Source organism: Cyprinus carpio, chromosome B9, assembly GCF_018340385.1.
Source record: "Cyprinus carpio isolate SPL01 chromosome B9, ASM1834038v1, whole genome shotgun sequence".
NCBI lineage: Eukaryota > Metazoa > Chordata > Actinopteri > Cypriniformes > Cyprinidae > Cyprinus > Cyprinus carpio.
The window spans coordinates 16,898,472-16,925,843 of NC_056605.1; the positions used below are offsets into that span (position 1 = coordinate 16,898,472).

A 27,372-nucleotide genomic window follows, 5' to 3' on the forward strand; every position below is an offset into this window, starting at 1 on the left:
GGGTTTGTGTTGTGAGCAATGTGTGTGTGCTACAATTTGTGTGTTTTAAAGGCCAAAATATATACATTGTGTAACAAGGTCTGTGTGCATGCATGTGAGCTCATGTGAAACGTGCTTGTGTGGGTTGACAGCAGATTAAATTAGAAGGTGAGAGTGAGTAGATAGCTTCATCGTAACATTATCATTACGTATCTATGGGAGAGTTGAGCACGGGTCACAGGTAATGCATGTGGGTGTGTGTGTGCGAAGAGGAGTGTGTGGATCACACATGCCACCTCATATGCTGCATGGCTCTAAGAGCAACAACCAACAGAAACAGACAAGACTGCATCAGGTTGTGAGTAGAACCTGTGCTGCTTAAAACCGCAGTGCAACAGTAGTGTGTTAGAGAACACAGAGCTGATCTGTTTACTCGTGTGAACCACTGATGCATTACTGACCATATATGTTCAAACTGATGCACACGGTTTAAACTATTTTGTACTTTGCTATGAGTGGAACTGCATTACATTAGAGTCCACTGTGTGATTCAGCTGGTTAACACATTTGCTTTTATTAGGGATGCACTCTGTCAATAATGACAAGCCCATAACTATTTTCAATTTACCGACAGACCAATGGTTGATTCTCAAAAATAAAGTAAAATATTGTGAAAATGTTTTAAAGGAATATTGTCAAAATTTTTAAAGGAATATTGTCAAAATGTTTTAAATTATAAAAATATTTTAAAATATGTATTCCTGTGATGGGAAAGATGAATTTTCATTACTCCGGTCTTCAGTATCACATGATTCTTCAGCAATCATTCTAATACAGCCTACTGATTTGATTATTATTGATGTTGAAAACAGCTTAAGATTTAATTGCTTAAGATTTTTGTGTAAACAGTAAAACATTTGTTTAGGATTCTTTGATGTATGAAAAATTAAAAAAAACATAATTTTTTGAAATAGATATTTTGTAACATTATAAATGTCTTTACAGTCACTTTTTAAACTTAAAGGAAGTATACTGTATATTTATTAATTTAAATCAGTCATTTAGTACATTTAGGTATCACAGCATTACAATGTACACTATGACAATGGATATTCATTTTGAAATTGGCTAAATATTACACTTAGCAGTGTTATTAAATTACTAGTGTTTTTAAAGATGAACTTAAAAATAGGGAAAATTAGCATGCACATACTACAACACACTACTATGCATTTACAACAGCTATAATCATAGCTGTATAACTATATAACAAATATATAATATAATGTGCTTTCACTTTCAGTTCTACACTTTCTAAACTTCTATAATAATACACACTAGATACAGTACAGTTTTGCTACATGTCAGAATTTTCTTGCTATTTTTGACTCATTTATTATATACAGTGTTGATGGTGAAGACTAGAACATCCTGAAGCAACATAAACAGGGCATCCTCTACCCAAAGGACAGAGAGCTCAAGGCCGTAAATACATAAAAAATAATAATAATAATAAAATAAAACAATAAAAGACTACACACTGGCTTTGTTAGCAGTGGAAATTACCCAACACCACATGTGAAATGGTAGAGAGTGCAACAAAGAAAATGTGTGTGTGTGTGTGTGTGTGTGTGTGTGTGAGGACAACATGTCCCAGCTTGAAATATCTTGAGTCAGTTAAAAAACAAAAAACATTGACAACTTCTGAGGAATCCAGAGCTACTGTGTGGAGAAATATGGGCTGAAATCCACTGTGGAACAGGCACAGAACACCTGAATGAGTCCTAACCAACACTCCTACTGAAGTCTTCTTAGGGTCTTTTAAAATATATCTTAAATAGCCACAGGGTCAATAATGCAGAGTGAGTAAATATATCTTGCAGTAACTTTTCAGGGTAAGGATGACTTAATCTGTGTGAACTGTGACATCATAAGCAACTAAAATGATGACTGTTTAGTCACATAAAAACACTTAATACATTCCAAATATCACAATGGACTGGATGTATAATTTTCTGCATTAAAGTACTTCAGAAGACCATTTAAGAATGTTAGGAATTTGCCATTTCTACGGTCTGCCCTTTCCTGTTTCCTATTTTAGCTGCTCTCCTGCCTCTGAGCTGAGGGGAGTGCGGAGGAATTCACGGGGAACGGAAGCAGATCTCCCATTTTCTGAACATTCCTAACTGTCATCTTGGCTTTTCCCGCAGCCGATCCATTATGACGACTACTGGGGACTGAATCTTTTCAGTGAATGAATCATTCTTGTTTATTACCATGCACTGACTCATCAACAGTTTATTTTGAAACATGTGGAATAAATTATAGAAGTCCTGCATAACATCACCAGAGAAATGTCTGTCATTTTTGTAGTGCTGTCAAATGATTAATCGCAATTAATCGCATCCAAAATAAAAGTTTTTGTTTACATATATGTGTACTGTGTATATTTATTATGTACAGGCTATAAATACACACACATGCATGTATATATTTAAGAAAAATATGTTATATTTGTAAATTAAATATATTTATATACAATATAAATTATAAATATATACATGCATATACATGTAATTTTATTTAAAATATATACTGTATGTGTGTATGTATATATATATATATATATATATATATATATATATATATATATATATATATATATATATATATATATATAATAAATATACATAATACACACACATATATCATGTGAACAAAAACTTATTTTGAATGTGATTAATCGCGATTAATCATTTGACATTTTTACAGGAAGTTTCAGTTATGACCTATTGATTAAATTAAATTTAATATGCATTAAAATTAAAAAATTAATATGCATATTTATGGATGTATTGTTCACAATAAGATCTATGATGTTCAGTTAGAAAATAGATTTTGTGGATTTATTTCAAGTCGACTTTCTCCAATCTATTGTCGGCGCGAAATAAACCTTAAAAGCAAGGACTCGGTTCTTTGATCGACTTGGTAAAGTGAACAATTCAGTGACTCATTCACCACACACTGATATATAAACACTCACTGGTGTATCAGAAAGATCTACTGAATGGATCATTTTGCTTAAGAGACTCAATAGATTCGACTCACTGAGATCCCGACCACTACTGACGTCACGGATCCCTACCGTCACTGACGTCACATGCCTCCCGGAGATGAATGTCTCAAGTTGTTATTATTACCAAAATAAGCAGTACACATAAAAGCATAAAATCATTCTTTTCCGTTCGGGACATTTTGATAGAAAGCTCAAGTGTCTCCTCGCGAGAGTGTCCTTAATAAACAACGTCAATAGGTTGTAAGATAATTATTCACGTCGCGCAATAAAGAGTAAACAAAAGAACTAATCCCTGCAGATCCCATGATCATCAGCCATCGGAGTTCTGGTTTCAAAACACAACCCACAAATGCATTCATTTTCATTTCAGAGGCATTGGTGTGTTCTGCTGATCTCCAAAGATGGAAATGAAATCCCCTGTCAAAAGTGCAAGGGGATTTCCATAGTACTCAGTATGTGGACAGGCTGGTCACATAGGAAGTCTTATTATGGACAGTAATAATATCCACTACTTTAGTACCACACATCCTCAAATCTCCGTGCTGGGTGTTTATAATGTTTCGTCTGCTTTCTGTTGAGTTAGAGGACTACAGTGGAAGTTTTAAAAAGCCAAAACATCTTTAAGTGGTCAAAATGCGACAAAACACATTTTGGGGAACATTCCCGTTTAAAACTATTCTAAGCGCGTCTGACCGAGCAGGCGCAGCGTGCTAAACATAAATACAGCATCACTTCATCACTTTACCTGCTTCAACCGTGTCCGTTAGGTCGTAATTAGACGCTGTCCGGGGAAATTCTTTCAGTTTTCTTGCGCTGAGATTCAGAAATCCGGAGTTCGCCGCATCCTCCAGAGCTCTTTCCAAGCCCCGGTTGAGAGGCAGGTTCGTGCTGGAGCCCAGTCCGCTCAGGTTCGTCTGTAATGCGGCAGAGGGCAGCTGGGAATGAGGACGGGGCTCCGGTCCCAGCGTCGCCATGTTCGCCCCGTCGGGGGAAAAAAAAAAAAAAAGCTCGTCGAAAGCCTCTGCGCTAGGTATATCCCAAAGAAAATGTGCTGGACTCGACAGCGGTGGGTGAATTTCTTCCTAGTGCGCTATCTGACTGTACATAACGCGTCTGCGCAGTTTGTTTATGGATCTGAGCTCGTGCCAATAACGGGCTCGATGGCTTTTACTACAGCGCCACCTGCTGTACGCGCACAGCAGCTGCAAACAGATGGTGATGTCGAGCAGAATGCTGTTAGAAAACTTTACTGAATGGATTATAAAATATTAAAGCATCACCTTTCGGGAATTCATGGTTGTTATGCCAAATGGTTTTAAGCACACAATAAATGCCATCTCTCTATTTACTCTCATAATTATTATTTTTTTTCTTTGTAATTATAACTCATAATATAACTAAATAGTAACATGAAAGTAAAATATTAAGATTTTATATAATGAAATATCATTTTATTATACAGCACACACTAGTTTTAATTAGAGTTAATTTATAATAATTAGATAATAATAATAATAATAATAAGAGTTTTAATTTATAACCCTATGTGTGCCGAGCTACAATAAATTAATATTTTACTCCAAAAGTTAATTGTGCATATTTTATGTTTTTTATTTTTTTTGATAGCTTCATATCCTAAAGTCAGTTTTAGTGGTTAATGTTACTCATACAATTAAATGAATTAACATTTTTATGAATTGGTCAGACTAAGGAGAACAGTGCCATCCTGGAAGTATTTGTACCATTCTGAACATTCTGAAAGTGTTAAAACAATAATAATTTATTAGGATCAAGGTTTAAATTATATGGCCGACTTGTGTAATTACATTAAGTGCACTGTAATGACCTCAATAACTGACTTTACAAGAACACTTAAAGGATTTTTTTTTTTTTTTTTTTAATGGGACATAAAACATATTAAACCGTTAAAACAATTAGGTTATAATGTTTGCACTATGTTTGCTCTTGCTTTAGTTATATATAGCCTAGTATGCTTCCCCCATTAGATCGGTCATCTAATCAAGTTAGACACTCTTCTGCTTCTCTGAAGAAATCGCACATTGGCTCATTTTTAGAGACTGAGGAAGTGAAACTGCTGGAGACTTATCAGATCATATCATAAACGAAAGCTGCAGCTTTTCTTCTAGTTTCCCGAACGAAATATGGTGAGTTTTACTGGTTCTTATCTCTTTCCTAGATAAAAGATCACATAATCAAACACGGAGTCTTTACTCTGACTGTCAGGAGTGCGAAAAACTGATACAGTTTACCATCCAAAGTGTTATTTTGGGTGAAAGACTAACCTGTCATGCCGGTTTGGAACAACATGGATCAGCAATCATTCTTTTAGTGATTTGTAGTTTCTCTCAGTGACGTGTTCTTAGACAGGATGATGTTAAAAAATAAACTAGACCATTTAACCAAAACTATTTCCCTTTATCCGAGTGTTTTACTGTTCTTTCTTCTCTCGTCCTGCAGGCAAATGCGGGTAATAGCTGTCGCTTTGTTAGCTGGTTAGTGAATTCTGATTTAAATGATAATCACTCCGACAGCACTGATGATGATGATGGTATTTATGAAAATGGATTGAAGACGTGCGAATGTAAGGCTCCAGTCGCTGAATGTGATCCAGGTCTGTTCGAGCCTGAGGAACAGTACTATCTACCTCGGAGCAGCCCTGTCATATCCCGCAAGAGACATAACACAGAGACAGAAAAACAGTTTGGTCTGTCTTTGACACCTCCAAAATGGGAACTATCTATCTCTCCACCTGTGAAATCTAACTATTCAAGTCCAGATAGAGTGGTAGAGTCAAGTCACTTAGAGAAAGAGAGAAACCTTGATCACTGTGATACACCCAAAGGCTCTTCAGGACAGACACAGTTCCTCCCAGATAATCATGGCACAGTGACAGGAATTTCCCGTGTCTCTCAGGACGCTCGCTGCCACTCTTTTGTTTCTGGGCGATTACATGAGGGTTTCCAGTCAAAGACTAAAAGAAGAGCCTGCTCTGACCTCCCACCAGCATCTGTTCAGAGGAGCTCAGATCAAGCTAAGAAACATGGATCATGTGTGGATCACTCCACTGCAGACCTCTACAGTCTGGACCAGGTACGCTGTAAACAAATATTTCTTGAATTTACTTTAAAATATAGTGCATCATTTTTGCAAGCCACTTTTTAAGGCATATTCACATGGAATCTCTAGCAAAATGAACTAAGAAACCTCAGCAGTACATAAATATTTGAGGATCCTTGTCAAAAATTTTCCTTAGATGTCAACTAACAAACAGTGTCGCCAACTAATTTTCAGGGGAAGTTGCTAAAGGAAGGTCGATTTGTTGCCAAAAGTTTCTAAATTACATTGTGATGTCATTGCATGATGACATTATTATGTAATTATGACGCAAAATTACATCATATCTCAGGAAACAAATATTTTATGTGTTAATTTAGATTTGTTTGTAAAATAATATAACGTAATATAATATTAAAATATAAATAACTGTATTTTTAAATGCAACATTGAATTATTGAACACTTATACATTTTTGAACAATTAAAATGTAAGTTTTTTAATTATTAGATAGTAAACTAGTTAAACTACACATTCTGAATTATAGTTTAAAGCAGTGTATTAGCAGTTAGTTAGTATAAAAATAGGGCACAATCTACTATATTAATATGAAGGAATCTTCCGTATTGATTTTTCACAGGTTTTTTACCTGCATATTAAATTACGCATTGCATTTTGTGTTTTCGGATTACAGGGTTACAGTGGATAATGAATAATGGATAACGGATAATGTCCTGGAAAATAACTAGTACCTTTTCCATTTTTCTAGACATTTTTCTTACAGTGTTATAACTGATCAACAATCACAGGTACTTACAAGGTGTATCATAAATGAACAATTATTCAAATATTCAATTGTTATTATTATATTAAACAATTGCAAATAGCAGCTAACTTAATTCATGTGACGTGTGTACTGCTAGGCATCTTTGGTTTCCTCATTTTGTGTGATTTAGATGGAAAATGTGTGCCTTTTTTATCGTTTGAGTCACTAATCAAAAGTTGAAAAAACCCTAAAAAGTCTAAATACTGTGTCTATGCATTTAAATCTTTAGATTATTATATTAAAACTAGATATTGTGCATGTACTTTTTATTACATTTAATTAACCTTAAATTAAAATTACTTAAGTGAAATGACAACTAGATAATTACAAGTTTTTTTGGTAACAAAATGTAAAGTTTTATAAATTACTGTATATTAACACCCTAGAGGATTTTGGTAAATCCAGCTTCTGTTTTTGGTGTCTCGTATTATAATTTTTGCAAAGTAAATGTGTATTTTTATCATTGTTTATGTGCAGGAAAATGCTCATTTTGTGGTTGTGGATATGGTGCTGGAAATGCTGGAGGCTGTGAAATGGGCCGTGTGTTTGCAGCAGTTAAAAAACACTCATCCTCATCAAGACAGATGTGAAAAACTAAATACCTCAAAAACTGACTCAATCTATTCCTTTGACAGCGGGTTTGAGGGTAAGATCAGATTGATTTGCAGCGAAGCCCTGTGTCATCCACATGTGATGTGGTTCTGCCAGAGATCACATAATGCTGACTTACTCTCTTTAAAACGAACAGCTCATCATTAATTAGCATTTACTTCTGCAGTATTTTACTTAGAGTTGTGCTGAAATCCCCTTTACTGCAGTTATAGGTAACATTTTACAATAATTTTCAAATGTTAACATTAGGTAATGCATTTAATTAACTGTTGTTTATAGTTAATAAATATTAATAATTAATAATGAATGCAAAAGAATGTCACCAAACATGCAGACTGTTTACCAGTTAGTGAATTTTACACATACATCTATTCATATTCTGATGCAAATGAAAAGAAAAATCATGCTGGTCAAATAGGAAGTGCATTTAGTTATTTTTTTATTTCTTATCTCTGCCAGACGACAGCACCCCCAAATTATCTTCAAACAGATACTCCCTGGCTTCTTTCCAGAGGTATGCAGTGAATTCTGCACTTACAAGTCATGTAACTGTGTTTGGTTTTTTATGCATAAATTCCAGGATTGTTTCATTTGCAGTTGCCTACGGAGCTCCAGAATGCAGTGTTCTGCTGAAGATTTAGCCCACCATTTGGTGGCAGAGTTCAGGAAGCAGTGGTTCCCCTCTGAGCTACTGCAAAACCCTGACAACCTCAACTCTGCTCTGCAGGAAGTGAGAATGGTTATGCATAAACACACATTCGTGCAATGAGCACACACAGGTGCAAGAAACAGACACACATCTCCCTTTATCTGCCACATACTGTACATACATGAAACATTTTTAAGGACACAGGACATTCATTTTCACAATATTTTAATTAGTACTTCTAATAAATGAAAACACACACAGACACACACACACTTCTGTCTTTTCCACAGGTCTCTGTTCCTGTTATGGCAGATGACAGGATCAGTCTAACTGAAGAGATTGTGCAGAAGACCAGAATGAGAGGAACATTAACCTGGGCTCCACCCACATTTCAGATCATCTTCTTTGTTCAGCCAACAAACAGGTCAGTAAATCCACCATATACACATTAACATTCATGAAAGCTTGACTCTCTTGGTCAGTGTTACACATATGAAGAACTTTAGCATCTACTTTAGCATTTACTTAATATAAAGAATCTACTTAGAGGGATACAAAATTTTGTCATTAACTTACCCCCATGTCGTTCCTAACCCGTAAAAGCTCTGTTTGTCTTCGGAACACAATTTAAGATATTTTGGATGAAAACCGGGCGGCCTGTGGCTGTCCCATAGACTGCCAAGTAAATAACAGTGGAAAGGTCCATAAAAGGTCTAAAAGTTGTCGTCAAAATACTCCATCTGCCATCAGACGTACAATCTGGGTTATACGAAGCGACGAGAACACTTTTTGTAAGTGAAGAAAACTAAAATAATGACTTTATTCAACAATTCCTTTGTCAACAGTCTCCTCTGTGTCTCTTCATATCACCGTATGCTGTGTAAGCTCTTCTGTATAGAGATCGCTAAGACATGTGACCAACTGGGCGGCAACGTCATCAGAACGCAAAGAATTATGGGTATGTTTGACCAGTTTACCTGGGCTGGCATAGCAGGCTAGTGTTCTGGCATGAAAATAATGAAAAATTAGCGTGAAAAACAGAATATAATCGTACAAAATGCAGCGGACTAAAGAAAACATTGTACCATATACCGCCTAAAACTAAATCCTAATGCAAAGACGAGATATGACGAGATAAAAAAAAGGGAATCAAAGGACTGCATCCTTACGAGCAGAGCGACTGGTCAAGGGACGTCAAACTGTTGCCCAACTTCCAGCACCCATATATTTACAACTACACGATACTAAGTGTTAGTGCATACACACACAAAGTTTTCTATGGACTTTTTATAATGTAAATGTATTCATTTAAATGTATTTACATGTTAAATATGTAAAGAAACTGAAATTAAGTTGGATTGTTACTAATATTTAAGTTATGTACTTGTGTTTGCAACCAAAGAACACTGATTTTGCACAATTATTCCTTAATGCAGATAAAGGAGGCAGAATTTCATTCAGTCTTTGTGTATTTTATTTACAGACATGGCTAAAAATCATTACATGTGAGAAGAGAAATTACAAAATCTTTTGGAAAACAATAAACATTTACATATTAGATGTGAGCATGGTATATAATTCTCCAAAAGGGCTTGAACCGGTCTGTGTTCGTAGTTTTGACCTCAGTATGGCCGAGGTACAGAGAAGGGGTCCAGTCAGGATCACACTCCAACATTTCATAGGCAGGTTTGCCTGCAAACACAGTCACCAAATAAATTGCTATGTAGCCTAGATGTACAACATTTAAAACTGATTAACGTTACGCTTTTGTACATTGGTAACTTAAGCTCATCTTCTAGCCATTTCATGCTACTTAACAGTTAACATTGGCCTAACATCAAATCTAATGGTCTGGTTGAGTCAAACAAAACACACTGGTTTATTTGCCCACAACATAACATTTACAGAGAGTAATTGTAACTTACCTTTGTGAAAATGTTTTGAACACACCATCGTGTGGAGTGTTATCGAAGGTAATCTTGGGCTCCTTACTGCTGCTAACGTTATCCATGCCATTCGTCAACTTTTTGTCACCTCTGAAACATGGCTTGTACTATTATTTTTTCCACGCTGGAAAACGATAAAGGGATATTCCGTTCTTAAGCTTTACGCCACTTCTATCGTGAGAACGACTATTCCAGTTTATAACAGCGTTCCTCCCTCCATGCATAGAAGTCTGGCGCGTTATGTTTGTGCCGCGGTTTCCCAAAATGCTTTGCATTCACCACTGGGAATACGTCATGATGACGACACATTAGCAATCTGTGTTATCTGTTTTGCTTTGCTTCTGTGATTGGGGGTGTATTTAGCTTTGATTTGAAAGAAAACAGTGCATCCTTGTGGCGCGGCTGATACAGAAGACCATACAGTTATATGGACAGACACAGAAGAGACTGTTGACAAAGGAATTGTTAAATATTTATTTAGACATTATTTTTGTTTTCTTCGCTTACAAAAAGTGTTCCCGTCAATTCATATAACCCAGATTGCACGTCTGATGGCAGATGGAGTATTCTGAAGATGACTTTCTTACCTTTTATGGACCTTGACACTGTTATTTACTTGGTAGTCTATGGGACAGTCTCAGGCATCCCGGTTTTCATCCAAAATATCTTAAATTGTGTTCTGAAGATAAACTAAGCTTTTACGGGTTTGGAACAACATGGGGGTAAGTGATTAATGACAAAATTTTCATTTTGGGATGGAGTATCCCTTTAAGTGCAAACTGAATGTACACTTAACTGCATGTAATTATATTAATTACGCTTAACTTATTTATATTAAAATATTATGTAACAGGTGCTTCAAACAAATGCTTTTTGACATACTTAATTGGGACTTTATAACTGCCAAATACTGATTTATGATAAACTAGTAGTTTAAAATATAATATTTTTTCTTCTGAAACTTGCATGTCATGTATTTAGATATATTTGTAATTGGTCATTTGCAGTGATGAAGCTGCATGGAATTAAGTATTAGTACATTTAAAATATATTTACTCTTAAAATATTAAAATATATAACAAACCACACACTGTAAAACCGAACAGTGAAAATTAATTAAAACATTAAAGTTAATTTCACTCAAATAATAATGAAAGTTCTTAATTGGACTTAATTGAAATAAGTTCTGTAAACTCAAAATGCTGTTGTAGTAAGGTGAAATTAAATTATTGCGTTTTCTAGTTCCCAGCATGCTTTGCATCAGCCAACAAGGAAAATAAATGTAGAAATTAAGTGTTATTTTGTGTGTTTTTATACAAGATTAACATAGAGAGACATAAGTTAGTACTTAAATGTTGTGTTATGTTAGGATTTACATATGTTTCTGTTATGTTGGTTTTGTAGTGTTACTGTTGTGGTGAAGAGTAGAGCCTGTGGTTAGTTTGAGGATGGAAAGCAAAACCTAAAGGCTATATATACTGCATGATGTTTGAATATTAAAAAGTAGTTTGAGGATGGAAAGCAAAACCTAAAGGCTATATATACTGCATGATGTTTGAATATTTATATGCAAGTATTGTGAGTCATTTTGATAACTACATTAGTACATACCAGTGTGCTGATGCTAACTAGCACTGAACTATAAAGATCTGAATGAATATGCTGTTAATGGAAGTAAGTTGTATATGATTATCATTGTGATTAGTGGGGTGGGATCTTGGAAGCGAGGCTTGGCTTGGCTCCCATGGCTCTCAGCCCCACCCCTCTTGTCATAAAAATTGTAAGCTTTATTAACTTAAAGAAATTGAGTTTGTTTACTCAAATATTTTAAGACAAGAAGTTTCCACAAATGTTTTGAGTATTCTTAACTTACCAGGTTTTACAGTGCAGTTAAAAATAAAATCAAATATTTTTTTTTACACATGCTTTAGTTTGTTTGTCAAATCTTTAAATTACAAAAGTACATTAAAGTGATCTTTTATTTCATTAATATTACATTTTCTGCAAGTACAGTATTTAAAAATGCATTTTTAAGATTAGAAGTAAACTACAAGTGCATATTGATACATGCATAGTTCTTTTTCATAGGGGTATGTAAATATTTGTTCATCTGTTTATCAGGCGCAGTGATGTTATTGCTTCCCAGCACTTCCTGTGTGCAGGCTGTGGTACTAAAATCGAGCCCAGTGAGTAATAAAACTGCTCCTATATGAGCCATGCGATCCAAAGCTTTGAGTCCTCTGACATTAAGCCTTCACTACTCTCTTCCAAGGGTATATGAAGAAGTTGCGGTATTGTGACTACCTGGGAAGATACTTTTGTGATGGCTGCCACGGCGGTTTGGAATCAGTGATTCCAGGTCGGGTTCTGAATAACTGGGATTTTGCACGATATCCAGTCTGCCATTTCTCCAGACAGTTACTGGACTCTATATGGGAGCAACCGCTCTTCAAACTTACAAGTGTGGCCAAGAACCTGTACAGTCAGGCCAAAGAGCTGCAGCGTTTCAGAGTGAGTGCTTCATTCTGCCCTGGTGCAGAATATTATATTATAGAAGTAATATTAATCACAGAATAATCATTAAAGTACTCTTGTTAAAAGTAACCTATTACATCTACTATAAATTCTGATCAGATGCCTCAAGTTAGCTCTGCAGGAAGTGAGAGTGATTATGCACATGAGAACTCACACATTTTTTGAAATCTACATATGAACTGTTTTTAATTACACTTTTTTTCAAAGGTTTGGGGTCAGTAAGATTTTGAATGTTTTTGAAAGAATCTTTGCTTTTAATGCTCACCCAGAATACTTTTTTACATTTTATTTTTTATCAAAAATGCAGTAAAAAATTGAATATTGTGAAAATATTTTACAATGTAAAATAACTGTATTCTATTTTAACTTATTTATTTCACGAGCAAGGACCACGCCACAAACAAATATGTAAATGAACAGTTTATCATTCAGAATGTTAGGGATGAGTTGGAAGAGGATGAAAAGGTAAAGGATGGGGGTATCATCTCGTTTGTATATTTAGGCCAGATGATAAGGACCCTCCGATGAAACCTGAAAAGAATAAGGATAGCTGATTTGATAAAAGGGGAGGGAAGGGTGGGTTCGAGAGAAAGAGATAGAAAAGCTCATTATAAGGTTGCCCGATATATGAAGGATTCAGGAAGTGAGGTGATTGATAGAGTTGTGGCCTCGATCCGAACCTCAGTTAACTAGTTGACTCCCTTTATTTTAATTTATTGTGACGGCAAAGCAGAATTTTCAGCAGCTATTACTCCAGTCTTCTTTTTGTAGAGTGTCTGCATTTTGTAGCTTTTTGTAGAGTGTCTTTATGTCTTTTAATGATTTCAGGTCAATCAGGCAGCATTATATTAATTGTGTGTTATCATTTATTTTAGGAACTACAGGAGCAACTTGTATCCATTAAAAAACTTCTGAGCACATGCAGATTATCAGATGGGTGATTTACTAGTCCTCTTGTTTCTGACCTTTTTAAATACAGAGAATTCATAATGAACATTCTTGCCAGATAAATGTAGCCTTAATACAATCAGAATATAATGTTTCTTTAAGAAAGTTGTGTGTGGGTAGCTTTTGACACATTTTTTGACACTTGTTTCTCTAACCAGAGTACTTGACGAGTTTGAACAACTTCCTGCTCATCTGATACAGGAACTACACCTCTTCTCAATGCATGACCTCATCAGGGTAAAAAAGGGTCAGCTCTGTACCATAGCGAAAGCATTGGTGCAGTCTGCTGTCACTCACATAGACATATGTGAGGTTTGTCCAGCTATTATTTGGATGCACACACACGCATATATACATATACATATACATGTACATATACACACACACACACACACGTAATGAACAATACACCACCAGACAGCTGCACTTACTGTTATGTGCATAGTGTTCCATGTTGATGCCCACAAATAAAATAATACATGTATACATAGCTAGTGTTTGAGAGTGTTTAAGAGTCCTCGTCTCTATTGTGTTCTTCAGCTGTGTCAGGCCAAAGGTTTTATCTGTGAGTTCTGTCACAGCGAGGAAGTGATTTTCCCTTTTCAGAGAGACACCTGCACCCGCTGCCAAGGTCAAACATTAACATACTACATGTATTTTCAGTACACTCTGTTAATAATTACTGTCAAAGTCTTGAGACATTTTGGAAGCAATGTTTCTTTCCACCTTGGGTTATAGTGCTTAATCATTTATTAGTCAGTGGAAGCTGAATACACAATGAGAGTAAGCTGATATAAGGCCATTCCTGTATTTCATAAAATGACAGTTGCCTTGTACCTTGGATTTTTTCTTCTTCAGACTGCAGAGCCTGTTTCCACATCTCATGTTTCCGTGATGAATCATGTCCCAAATGTGCCAGACTGCAAAAACGAAAGAAACTTCAGGAAGACATTTTTATGAATTCTCCTACATGTCCCTCACTGCATTTTAAAGCTGTGTAAAAGCATCCAGGTGTTCAGAGCTCTTGGACTGGTCAGCTACTGACATGCATTATGTGCTTAATTTTGTAATTTTGTAATGCATTATATGCTGTAATTTTGTAAAGCATAGATGAATATATTTTTCATATTGTTTGATGTTGTACATTGCATTTCCTTTAAGTAACAAGCATTGCAGTGTGTGAACACAGAGACGTGCCAACCATTATTATGTTCATATTTTGAATGGTTACAGAGAATCAGGATTATTTGAGTGCCAGAGAATGTAATCACTCAGTTTTGAAATCACACAGTTGAAATTTGGACATTAAAATTCACTTGTACACATTTATTCTTATTCCCTGACAATACAAAATGTTTTTTTCCCCCTTCATTTTCACCACTGGATCTTTTCCACCACATCTCAAATTATGGAACGCATTTAAAAACATTCTGTAGTCGAATTTACATTTTATATTATTTAATATTAAAAAATATTGTTTTTTTATATTTTATTTATTTTATATATTATTATTTAATGATTTTATTTATTAGGATTTAAGACTAAGATATGTTTATGATTTAAAGTCTGAATCAAGGGTAAAACAATAAAATCTACAGGCAATTAAACAGAAAAAGAGTTATATTTAAATTTGTTGCAAAACAACATTAGGATCCTGGAAATGCTCAAAATGAAACCAGAATCCTATTGTTTAAAGGATTCATGAATCGACAAATAAAAAAAAAAAACTTATTGTCAGAAGTGGGATTCGAACCCACGCCTCCATTCGGAGACCAGAAAGCCCGCTTCACAGGAAGGTTTGAACCTTGAGTCTGGCGCCTTAGACCGCTCGGCCATCCTGACATACGTCACCTCGCGCACAGAAGCCTTTCTGTCCATTTTTAAGTGAACTCTCTTTTACGACGGCTTCTCTCACTTGCATTAAAACCGCTGATTTGTTCACATATGCATACATACATCTCAGTTAAAGCAGCATTGCCTATTTGCAATGTTTTAGATGTTAAGAAAAGAACTGAATACTTTAAAATGTTCAGAAACAGATGTTCGTGAATGATGCTCGAGCGCTAGCGTTAGCATTAGATACAGCAGAGCATGAGAGCAAAACTTACAGCACACACAAACAGCGCTCACAACACAGAAACAATATGAAAAGATTATGAAGCAGATTAGTAAAATCATTTCTGGGTGAAGAGAAATGCGCAAGAAAGCGTTTGTGTGCTGGACTTTTGGGAAAGAGATATTGAGCACTGATCAGAATTCTGAGTCAGTTTTGCTGACTTCGTTTTTAAAAATCGTTTAGTACGGAAATGTTTGGGATTATACACATTTTACAATGATTTTTTTTTTGTAATATATTCATTAGAGATTCGTTAGCATTCTGTTTTATGATTATGCACAGCATAAAACAAATCACGAGTAACGCTCGTTCACAATATATAACAAACAACATTTTGTAAAGTTTAACTAATTAAAATAGGCACACAATAGCATAAGAAAGTGTAAGTATAATGAAAACTGTTTCAGTCTACCAAAATAAATAAATAAATAAATAAGGAAAACAAGAGTTTCGGTTGTGTAAACGCTCCCTCTAGCGGTGGCAGGAATGTAGCAAGTGTTGTTCCCTTTAGGGAGTGAAATGAAACAATGAACACTTTTTTTTTTATTTTTTTTTATTTTAGCTTTTATATTTTCTTTTGTACTGACCAGTCAAACATTTATTACATTTCCACTACAGGGCGTTTTAAGGTTTTTCATCACAAGCATGGTGTCAAGCAGGATTTTGGGGCAATTCCAGAAACACCACATACTTTTTATATTGTGAATTCAACCATAAAAAAACACAAAGTATCCGTTAAGTATCTGTTAAAATCAAAGACACTCATAAACAGCCTCATGCAGTGTGTGATGGCCTCAGAGAGATGTGTTTCCTCTGGAGAGATGCTCATCATGTACTGATGAAAGAGCAGCAGGGGTCTGATGTCAGAGCACTGTAATGTTGACTCTGATTGATGGCACTCAGCCGCGGAGAGGGGTTAATGAAACTGTGTGTCCCACCCTATCATGCATATCCCTTCATTTCAAACATTTCATGCTTGTCAGTAGTTTATTTCATTTATCTAACTCTCTGTCTTTCTCAGCATCCTCTAGAGGGTTTCTGCACTCCTTGTCCTTTATGATTTAAGGTTGTTGGTTTTTTTCCCCTTCGATTGAGTGACCAGGAATAGTGTATGTGCAAGTTTTGCATAAGTTCTGTAAGGAAGAAAGAAAATGAAGAAGAACTCAGACATGCAGGACCAGAACACTGGAAGTGTGGCCTCTTTGTGTGAACTAGAGTTTAGGCCTTTAAGAGTTTAGTATATGTCCAACTAAAGAAAACCTTGTCACTCTATTCTAATCTAGTCCATATCTCATGACACAAGCTGTTTGATTAATTGTATCATTAAAGACTAATCACAGAGGCTGTGTTCATATTAGGTGCAAATATGCAGTTTTTATATGTAGGTTATTACCTTTGTGTCTAAAATGTATCCACATCCTGTCTTCTATTTGAATGAGAATATGTGGTTTACCTAAAATGTTACTTTATTTATTTACTTATTTATTTTGTTACATACTTATTTACGAAGACGTTACTTTCTCTCGGTTGGCGTTTCATCTTCGCTGGCATGTACTAGTCTTGCCAACTAATTTTCAGGGGAAGTTGCTAAAGGAAGGTTGATTTGTTGCTGAAAGTTGCTAAATGATGTTGTGATGTCATTGCGCGATGACATTATGTAATAACTACGCAAAAATGTCATTACATCAAATTTCAGCAAAAAATGTTTTGTGTTCATGTTCCTTTGTTCGTAAAATAATCTAAATACATTATATAATATTAAAATATAAATAACTGTATTTTTAAATACAACATTTAAATTATTTAACACTTGCACATTTTTTAAACCATTACAATTATTTTTTTTTATTAGCTAATAAACTAATAAAACTACACATTCTGAACAATTATAGCTTTAAGCAGTGTATTAGTAGTTCGTTAGTATGCTACACTCTAAGAAAATATCTGTAAAAATAGGGCACAATCCACTATGTTAATATGAAGGAATTTTCCATATTGATTTTTCAAGGTTTTTTTTACCTGCATTTTAAATTACGCATTGTATTTTGTCTTTTCAGGTTACAGGGTTTACAATAGATAATGGATAACACAATATCCTGAAAAATTACTAGTACCTTTTCCATTTTTCTCAATATTTTTCTTACAGTGTACTAACTGATCAACAATCACAGGTACAAGCTAAGGTGTATCATAAATTAACAATTATTCAATTATTATTATTAAATTTGAACAATTGCAAATAGCAGCTAACTTCATGTGACGTGTGTACAGTCGTGGCCAAAAGTTTTGAGAATTACATAAATATTGGAAATTGGAAAAGTTGCTGCTTAAGTTTTTATAATAGCAATTTGCATATACTCCAGAATGTTATGAAGAGTGATCAGATGAATTGCATAGTCCTTCTTTGCCATGAAAATTAACTTAATCCTAAAAAAAAAACCTTTCCACTGCATTTCATTGCTGTCATTAAAGGACCTGCTGAGATCATTTCAGTAATCATCTTGTTAACTCAGGTGAGAATGTTGACGAGCACAAGGCTGGAGATCATTATGTCAGGCTGATTGGGTTAGAATGGCAGACTTGACATGTTAAAAGGAGGGTGATGCTTGAAATCATTGTTCTTCCATTGTTAACCATGATGACCTACAAAGAAACGCGTGCAGCCATCATTGCGTTGCATAAAAATGGCTTCACAGGCAAGGATATTGTGGCTACTAAGATTGCACCTAAATCAACAATTTATAGGTTCATCAAGAACTTCAAGGAAAGAGGTTCAATTTTTGTAAAGAAGGCTTCAGGGCATCCAAGAAAGTCCAGCAAGCGCCAGGATCGTCTCCTAAAGAGGATTCAGCTGCGGGATCGGAGTGCCACCAGTGCAGAGCTTGATCAGGAATGGCAGCAGGCAGGTGTGAGCGCATCTGCACGCACAGTGAGGGCGAAGACTTTTGGAAGATGGCCTGGTGTCAAGAAGGGCAGCAAAGAAGCCACTTCTCTCAAAAAAAAAAAAAAAAAAATCAGGGACAGATTGATCTTCTGCAGAAAGTATAGTGAATGGACTGCTGAGGACTGGGGCAAAGTCATATTCTCCGATGAAGCCCCTTTCCGATTGTTTGGGGCATCTGGAAAAAGGCTTGTCCGGAGAAGAAAAGGTGAGCGCTACCATCAGTCCTGTGTCATGCCAACAGTAAAGCATCCTGACACCATTCATGTGTGGGGTTGCTTCTCATCCAAGGGAGTGGGCTCTGAAACACAATTCTGCCCAAAAACACAGCCATGAATAAAGAATGGTACCAAAACACCCTCCAACAGCAACTTCTTCCAACAACCCAACAACAGTTTGGTGAAGAATGCATTTTCCAGCACGATGGAGCACCGTGCCATAAGGCAAAAGTGATAACTAAGTGGCTCGGGGACCAGAATGTTGAAATTTTGGGTCCATGGCCTGGAAACTCCCCAGATCTTAATCCCATTGAGAACTTGTGGTCAATCCTCAAGAGGTGGGTGGACAAACAAAAACCCACTAATTCTGACAAACTCCAAGAAGTTATTATGAAAGAATGGGTTGCTATCAGTCAGGATTTGGTCCAGAAGTTGATTGAGAGCAGTGCCCAGTCGAATTGCAGAGGTCCTGAAAAAGAAGGGCCAACACTGCAAATACTGACTCTTTGCATAAATGTCATGTAATTGTCAATAAAAGCCTTTGAAACGTATGAAGTGCTTGTAATTATATTTCAGTACATCACAGAAACAACTGAAACAAAGATCTAAAAGCACTTTAGCAGCAAACTTTTTGAAAACTAATATTTATGTAATTCTCAAAACTTTTGGCCACGCTAGGCATCTTTGGTTTCCTCATTTTGTGTAATTTAGGTAGAAATTGTGTCTTTTTATCGTTTGAGTCACTTATCAAAAGTTGCTAGAAATTGCCAAATAAATTTTAAAAATAGCTAAATTTGTTGCTAGGTGCTTTTGAAAGAAAAAGTTGCTAGGGTAACGTTAGTGTGAAAAGTTGCAAGTTGGCAACACTGTCAATGCTTCGACTGACTGCAAGTAGGCTACAAAATCACTAGTGGCCGGTTTTTATTTTTTATTATTAATTTATTTTAGTTTTATTTTTTTTGCAAAGAAGAAAGTATATTTTTACGTAAACATTTTTGAACCAGCTAAAATACCATAACAGAACACACAGAAAACAGCAAATTTATACAACTTTTCTTCTGAATACACGTGCATAGGGCGGGCACTGTCATCGCGCTTCCTTGGTTACCAGCCTAGCAACGCCAATACACTTTCACAAGCGGATGAGTTACTGAGCGAAAACAGGTAGTGTTAACAAACTAAATCCTTTAAACTTATCTTAACAACAACTTACAAACACATTTCCAAATAAATGATCGTGTTTAAGTTATTGCGCAACCCGCAGACCGTTGGACAGGTGACGAGCTGTGTTTTTATAAAAATGTGCCAAACTCTCTTCCCACAGATGTGTTGACATCTGCAAGATACTGCGTTGGTTCGTTTTAAAATGTGAAAACGACCAGTTTAATTCCAGTTCCGACCAGTTCAATGTAAAGACGAAATTGCTGAACATGGAGATGCCGGTGAGTGAAAAGTAAAGTTTTATTTAAGGCGAATAGATTATGTTTATAGTTACTCTCTCATGAATAACTTATCGTAGAATGGCTGTCACACGGAGTGCATGATACACACTATTAACTTACAACACAAATTCATAATAATAATAATACTCACACTGAACATCTTCCTTTTTTCCCTCTGGTAAAAAGAACCCCCCCAAGAAACCAGATAAAACTGTGGGTCTTTTACCACAGATACAGCAGGTAAAGCCTGGCACTCACGCACCATATCTTTTTAAGTTAAGATGATGTCTTCTCAACTAACAACAGTGTGGCTTGTGACCTTTAGGTTCGGTCAAAACCTCGGTGGCATGAAGCAAGCCCTAGCTTTAGACTTCAGCGACCATCTCAAGAGGACACCCTTGGCTCTTTGCTCTCAAGTATGTGATACAATGTATTTTGATTTATTTAAAACATTACATTTGCAATCCAGACTTTATTGCCTGTGAGAACATACTTGAAATTTCCCTTAAGGAGATGTGCAAGGAGCAGGGGTACATTGGCGTCAGACTCGTCATCGAGGTCCACAGCATGTGGGGACCAAGGATGGAGGGCCTTCAGGACTTTCTGTCAGGCATCGTGGTGGTGTCCAACCCAAGAGGGATCGTGAGCAGTTTCGCAGTGCCCTCGTCAGCTTTATTATGTGGGTTTGATTTGCATAAAGATGAGATCTTCATGACAAATTGTACCTGTCACATACAGTATAATCACTTAAAGAACAATATTATTTCAGGCACCGTGAAGATGCCGTTGCTACGTCCATCACAGAAGACAGCACCCCATCCACTTCTGGATCACCTACTGCTGCAGAGAAGGACATTTTGGTAAGAAATTACCTTTTATCTGCAGGTTCATTTCAGAAGTGAGGCATTAGAATAAAAGGTAGTCATTCCATCCTGTATTAAAACTACTGTATGTCCTTATGACGTTTGGCCACAAACATTGTGTCTTGTTTTCTGTCTTACTTAGAGGTACTACTATTACATCCGCAATGGGATAGGCACAGAGGACGTGGCAGCCATGGAGGACTCTTGGCTTAAGAATGTTCTTACTTTAGTCCCAGAACACCTGAAGAGTTTGAGTGGAACCATTGAGACTCTCTCAGATGAGATGAGAGAAGACTATCTGCTCAGTGTCAAAAAGGCCATAGGTATGGTCTTCTGTTTGGCTAATCTGGCAGTTTGCAAAGGAGACACGGTAGCCTTATATATTTCAGTGGTCTAAAGCAAGAGAAACATTTTTCACAATGCCAATGAATAAAATCTAATGTTTAGTCTAATGGCTTGTTCCTACAAGATATATCTTACTGTCATTTTTGATAAATAATCATTTTTGGTCTCTATGCTACATGCCATGACCAAGTATTGTGTGTGGTGTTGTCCTCTGCTCTCCGTAGTGGATTTTGTGCTGCAAGACCCCAGAGAGAATCAGGAGTCCAAAGCTAGAGATCTCCCTGAACACAGACAGGAGTGAGTCCTGCTAAAGTCCTTTTAGTGGTACAAGACACAAGACAGATAGAGTGTCTTAGGCATAAAACTGACCATAAGGCATTCCAGTTAATGGTGTATATTTGTCAAAATAATGTAGATTCTTGAAAGTAATTGCTTTCTTCTAAATTCAAATTTAGCATTACATTTAGTGATTTGTGACTTTGATGTACCAAGAACTTCTGTGGTATTAATAGTTAAAACTTAATTTAATCCCTTTCTTCTAATCCCTGTTAGCATCCTTTACTGTTGCAAGAGTTGTAATATCCATAAAAATAATAGTTCATACCTTTTTATCTGCCAAAATGACAGAAAACTTTTTGAATTGTTAATATAGTTAAATGGCAATATGAGAATACTGAAAACACACACACACACACACACACACACACACACACACACACACAGAACACACACACACATCATATATATATATATATATATATATATATATATATATAGTATATAATGTTTTTTTTTTATATTCTGTCAATCATTGTGTATTAAATTCCCCCTTTGTTTCTTGCAGACTGGAAATTATTCCAAAACCATGGAATAAATCATTTCTTCAGGCCCAGAAAAGAATGAGACACCAGCTTCATTCAATCAATCCCACTATGCTCGCAGTACTAGATATGTGGCAAGTGTCTTTCAAGTAAGTGTCAGATGACCATGAAGACACTGTGGGACAGGATAATTAAACACTTAAGGCATTGAATTGCATTGTAACAAATTAAGCCCCTTGTGGAAAAAAGTACACTTTATCATACTTTAGCATCACACAGAAACTGGTTACTCATATGTTGCAGTGTTATGAAGAGTTCAATAACAAGTGAGTCACTGACAAATTTCCAAAACATTTTGTCAGTAACCAGTCTTATTACTTATTACAATAATTATATACTTTAAAACAATATATTTAAATGCAAACTGAATGTAATATTTTTAGACACTTTATTGCACTAAATGTAACTAAAATGTAATTTAAAGTAAAACATTTAATTTTGAAATTATTACAAAGTGTACTACTAAAAAGTGAAAAATATACTTTTAGGAGTGCACATTCAGGTACACATTCAATACATTAAGCGCACTTCTTAATCACAAAGAGCCTTTTCTATAATGACTGTATTGTCTTGTTCTCTTCTTCAGGAAGTTGCGCCTTGTTGATGTGGAGGTCTTCCACAACGAGCAAGAATCTGTGGAGTTGTCTACTTTTCAGCAGTTAGTCAGCAAACACATTGAATATGCCACAGGCATCCTTCTCAAAAAGTAAGCACTCTGAGCTGTATTCCTTTACTTGTCAATTCATCAGCGACCACGTGAATTGATCATCCATCCCAGCTATCTGTTGAATTTTCCACGGATGAAGACAATAACTTGACAATGAATGATTTTGCTTACTGCTCAATATTGCAGTATGCAGTTACGAGTTGTCGACAGCTGAACAGAATCCAAATAATTTTCTTAAGCTTAGCACACTGTACTCTGCAAAAACAATGCAACTCCAATTGTTTCTTTTTTTTTTATCAAACAGGTGGATACCAGAAGTGCAGCAAACCTGTTGTCTTGGTAGCAAGCGCAAACTGATCCCTAGCAACAGTAGTGTTGCTCGACTGCAGTCTTTCTACAACTGTCTGGCCACACTCATGACCTACCAGCTCCAAAGCCTGGCACTGGAGTCTATTCAGGACTACACACACCTCATCGCCCAGGACCCTGTAAGATCTGTAACACTGTAAATTCTGAACAAATATAATTTTTATATCATTGTGGAATCTTTTTTCTTTTTTGCTTCAGTGTATCTTTTATTATTTACATTTTGACAGCCTTTATAAATCGCCATGGCCTATGAAGTAATATGTTGTTGTTTTTTTACCCACTGACGGTCAGTGCGAGCCTATGAGCATCCAGGGTTCATCCTAAGGCTGGTGCTGGATCAAAATACTATCAGATTTGAACCTGATTTCAAAGACTTTGAAGTCACTCTGCTAAATGTGTATGACATGATGCTGAAATCCTTAAGTTTGATCCCTCGAGTAGAGATGAAGCTGTACTCAGAATGGGTAAACAAATGTTTTTTTTTTTTTTATTTTATGTTACATCTCGCTTGTGCTGTGTTGTTTGATAATTATATCAATATTAAAGGAAACATATCATGAGGAACAAAATTTTCATTGATCTTAGTTGAAGAGTTCAGTGTATTCTGATTATTGTCATTTCTGTGTGTCATGTATTTATACTAATTCAAGCCTGGCCCAGAAACACATCATACTCTGAAGCCCATCATCTTGCCGGAGATCCTGAAGGCCCAGCAGGAGAAGATCACGCGTGTAATACGTGCAGAAAGAGCTGAACCTTTGAAGCATGTCCGTCTTTATGATAAGTATGCTCCTCTGGTGTCCCAGCAAGCTGAGGAGGATGTTAACCAGTTCCTGCAGGAGCAGCACTCCTTCCAGGAGCTGATGATGGAGGTGACACGCTACCAGCAGTTAGCTGATGAGATCCAATACAACACCCTGAAGGTTGATGGTTATTTACAGTCCACATATTAGCAGGCTTTCCCCACAGAATTATGACCAAAACCGTAATTTATTGTGTTCTGTGTTTAAGTGGTGCGTTTGGGCATGTTTGAAGTGCACTCCCATGATCTGGTCCGTGCCCTTGTGAAGCGAGCAGAGGGTCTCCTGCAGAAACTGGTCACTCACATGTTGCAGGGTCATCAAGAGTTCAATAGCAAGTGAGTCACTGACAGATTTCCAAAACATTTAGTCAGTAACCTGTTAGTAATCCGTGTCACTGATCTCTAGGTTGTGTGAGGAATATGATACAATATCAAATAAAGCCCTCAGAAATCCATCAAACACACAGGAACTCATGGAACTTAAGGTAATACTGACCTTCATCTCTATCTTTGAACCTGTCTCTGACAAACAAAAGATCTTTCAGTACTGTACAGTATATTATTTCCTTTTTGTCATAGGCATATGTGATGAAGGTGGAGGCTGAGGAAATGCCTCAGTTGGAAATGAAGCTTCAGGAGTCCAATAGCAGGTTGTGTTTCTTGGTGGATTATGTCACATTCTCGCTCACAGACATTCAGCTGAACAGCAAGACCTTCCAGTGTCATGCACGCATGCCTTCCGTCTTTGATCAGCACCGCCAGATTATCAAAGAGAAGACCAACCAGTTCCAGAATGGCCTGAAGGTACTAGAGATGCCACATGCTGGTCAATCAGCACAAACAACCCTAAAAACAAATGATCAAACCAAACATGGAAACAGGAATACCCTGGAAACAGACACATCGAATCTTCACATTATGCAACACTTTGTACATTATATAGTGCATGTAAGAACAACAATTAGGGAAAACAATAAAGAACCTCCAAGCATGAGTGTTTATTCTATACTTAGCAGTAACAAAACATTTGAAAAAATACATTTACCAGCAGCTAAAAGACAAACAGACACAAAAAGTAAAATCTATGCAGCCAAGCAGCTAAAATTAATCAAAACCACATAATTAAGTAACTCTGCACTTTGATGTTCAATCTGGCACTGCTGCACTATTGCATAAAATAATGTGTGTTTTTAAATCTTAGTTGAGATGTGAGAGGGTTTTGGAGGATCTCGAGAGCTATGAACAGCAAGTGGAGGACTTTATGACCTTTGGTGACGTCTCTGAGCTCAACAAATATCTGAAAAAAGCCCAGGCCCTTAATTCCAAACTGGATTTGGTTATGGAAAAGGTACTGTGTTCTCTGGACAAAATCATTATGGTTTATTTCACTGCTTCAACAGCATAATTGCTGTTAATAGTGTTAATTGTCTGTTTAGTAAGCTACTGCTAAATATTGTAGAAACTTAATTTTCTGTAAAGTTGCTTTGCAATGATTTGTATCGTAAAAAGCACTATAAAAATAAACTTAAATTGAATTGAATTAGCAAGGTTTTCATCCACGTTATATAATTAAATGTGGGATATTGCATAAAAATGCTAAATGGAAATACCAAGATGTAAATAAAATATTATTGTCATTATGGAAAGCTCAAGCCTGTTCACACAATCTACAGTGCAGGCGAAATGGATGTTTAGGACATTTGTCAGTTGGATTTGTCAAAGAGTTTTAGAGTGCCCCTGAGAATAGCTGCTCTTTTCGTTGCACCTGCACAATTAAACTCATTCACTCTATTATCCATCAGATCAGAGGCTTCAACCAGGAGGAGGAAGCCTTTGGCTGGCCTGTCTCTCAATACCCACAATGCAAAGCTGTCCAAGACTGTCTGCTCCCTTATCTGCGGTTGTATGAGACGGCGGCTGAGTTTCAGAATCAGCACCGTCAGTGGGTGAACGGCCCACTCTCAGCTGTCAACCCGGACAAAGTGGAAGCTGACGTGGGTAACTACAGCCGTTCCCTGTACAAGCTAGAAAAAAGCTTCCAGGACTCACCCAAAGCTCTTCAAATCGCCACATCTGTGAAGGCAGAAGTGGAAGCCTTTAAAGAACACATTCCTCTAGTGCAGGTGATGCTTTTCATTGAGTTTCTGTCCCAACTGTCCATTTTTGACAGTACTGTACCTCACTTATATTGGTAGCTGAAAGCATTGCAAATTATATTTAATGAAGAACATGCAAGGGGCTGAAATCTGCTGTGCTTTCTGGGGAATTCTGAGAGTGCAGATTCTATGCCAGGCTGCTCATTAATTATGGGGATGATTTGTTTCGGCAGGTGCTTTGTAACCCCGGTCTCCGCGAGCGCCATTGGGAGGCCATGTCTGCAGTTGTCGGCTTCCCCCTCAAGCCCTCTGAGGAGGATGCCTGTGTGGCCCAGTTTCTTCCACTGCATCTAGAAGCTCACCTCTCTGCCTTTGAAACCATCAGTGAAGGGGCCAGTAAGGAACACGGCCTTGAAAAGGCCATGGAGCGCATGGCTAGTGAATGGGAGGGGATGGAGTTCACCCTCCTGCCCTATCGTGAAACCGGAACCTCCATTCTGTCCTCATTGGATGAGATCCAGATGTTATTGGATGACCATATCGTTAAGACCCAGACCATGAGGGGCTCACCATTCATCAAGCCATTTGAGGCCGAGATACGGTGAGAAATGAGTGTCTGTGTATTTTTTGCAGTCAATATGAACCTGTATGCCAATATGCAAAGTTTATACATATTGTATGTAATTTCTAGTTGGCCAGAATTGTAGCTGTCATATTTGCTTATAATAATAATTTCTAGAGCTTGATCATTACTGGGCCACAAGCCAGCTAAGAATTTCACAAATTCACTTCAAAATTTTTTGGGGGTTTGTTTCAAAATGTATTATTTATTTAAATCATAATATGTAACAAAATGTAAGTATGTGGTGCAGATTATTTTATTAGTTTAAATTTTACAGATTAATTTACTCTATAGAGCACTGCTAAAATGTATTTTAGCAGTTTTTTTCCCAACAGTCAGGCTGAAAGGTTCTGTGCAATGTGAG

At 36.5% G+C, this 27,372-nt stretch overlaps 3 protein-coding genes and 1 non-coding gene across 7 annotated transcripts in view; 2 read left to right on the plus strand and 2 right to left on the minus strand.

Annotated features, from left to right (window-relative positions):
* Window positions 1-4,182, minus strand: part of LOC109095827 (leucine-rich repeat and calponin homology domain-containing protein 1-like) — a 47,574-nt gene extending 43,392 nt beyond the window's left edge. For 3 of the 4 annotated variants that reach the window (XM_042731188.1, XM_042731187.1, XM_042731190.1), the window contains exon 1: window positions 3,801-4,182. In XM_042731188.1, coding sequence (XP_042587122.1) covers window positions 3,801-4,029 — 229 coding nt within the window. In that variant the 5' untranslated portion in view covers window positions 4,030-4,182. The remainder of the gene's footprint in view (window positions 1-3,800) is intronic. The other variant, XM_042731189.1, reaches the window with a different exon arrangement.
* An 880-nt stretch (window positions 4,183-5,062) lies between these two features.
* rubcnl (rubicon like autophagy enhancer) lies at window positions 5,063-14,975 on the plus strand. Its single transcript, XM_019077025.2, has 12 exons — window positions 5,063-5,220; window positions 5,534-6,166; window positions 7,434-7,602; window positions 8,028-8,082; window positions 8,166-8,298; window positions 8,508-8,641; window positions 12,285-12,349; window positions 12,436-12,674; window positions 13,574-13,635; window positions 13,805-13,958; window positions 14,187-14,277; window positions 14,505-14,975. The coding sequence occupies exons 1-12, from the start codon at window positions 5,218-5,220 to the stop codon at window positions 14,645-14,647; spliced, it is 1,881 nt and encodes a 626-aa protein (XP_018932570.2). The 5' UTR covers window positions 5,063-5,217; the 3' UTR covers window positions 14,648-14,975.
* A 403-nt stretch (window positions 14,976-15,378) lies between these two features.
* Window positions 15,379-15,488, minus strand: trnal-caa. The gene is made up of 2 exons: window positions 15,451-15,488; window positions 15,379-15,424 (listed from the first exon to the last, which is right to left on the minus strand). It is a non-coding gene; the product is annotated as a tRNA-Leu (tRNA).
* Window positions 15,489-20,016: 4,528 nt separating this feature from the next.
* dnah7 (dynein, axonemal, heavy chain 7) overlaps window positions 20,017-27,372 on the plus strand; it is a 63,156-nt gene continuing 55,800 nt past the window's right edge. Inside the window, 18 exon segments of the mRNA XM_042731197.1 lie at window positions 20,017-20,363; window positions 20,550-20,603; window positions 20,689-20,779; window positions 20,874-21,042; window positions 21,133-21,223; window positions 21,369-21,549; window positions 21,796-21,868; window positions 22,416-22,541; window positions 23,039-23,158; window positions 23,424-23,606; window positions 23,772-23,952; window positions 24,139-24,412; window positions 24,500-24,626; window positions 24,697-24,775; window positions 24,870-25,094; window positions 25,492-25,638; window positions 26,093-26,413; window positions 26,620-26,987. Coding sequence (XP_042587131.1) covers window positions 20,352-20,363; window positions 20,550-20,603; window positions 20,689-20,779; window positions 20,874-21,042; window positions 21,133-21,223; window positions 21,369-21,549; window positions 21,796-21,868; window positions 22,416-22,541; window positions 23,039-23,158; window positions 23,424-23,606; window positions 23,772-23,952; window positions 24,139-24,412; window positions 24,500-24,626; window positions 24,697-24,775; window positions 24,870-25,094; window positions 25,492-25,638; window positions 26,093-26,413; window positions 26,620-26,987 — 2,822 coding nt within the window. The 5' untranslated portion in view covers window positions 20,017-20,351.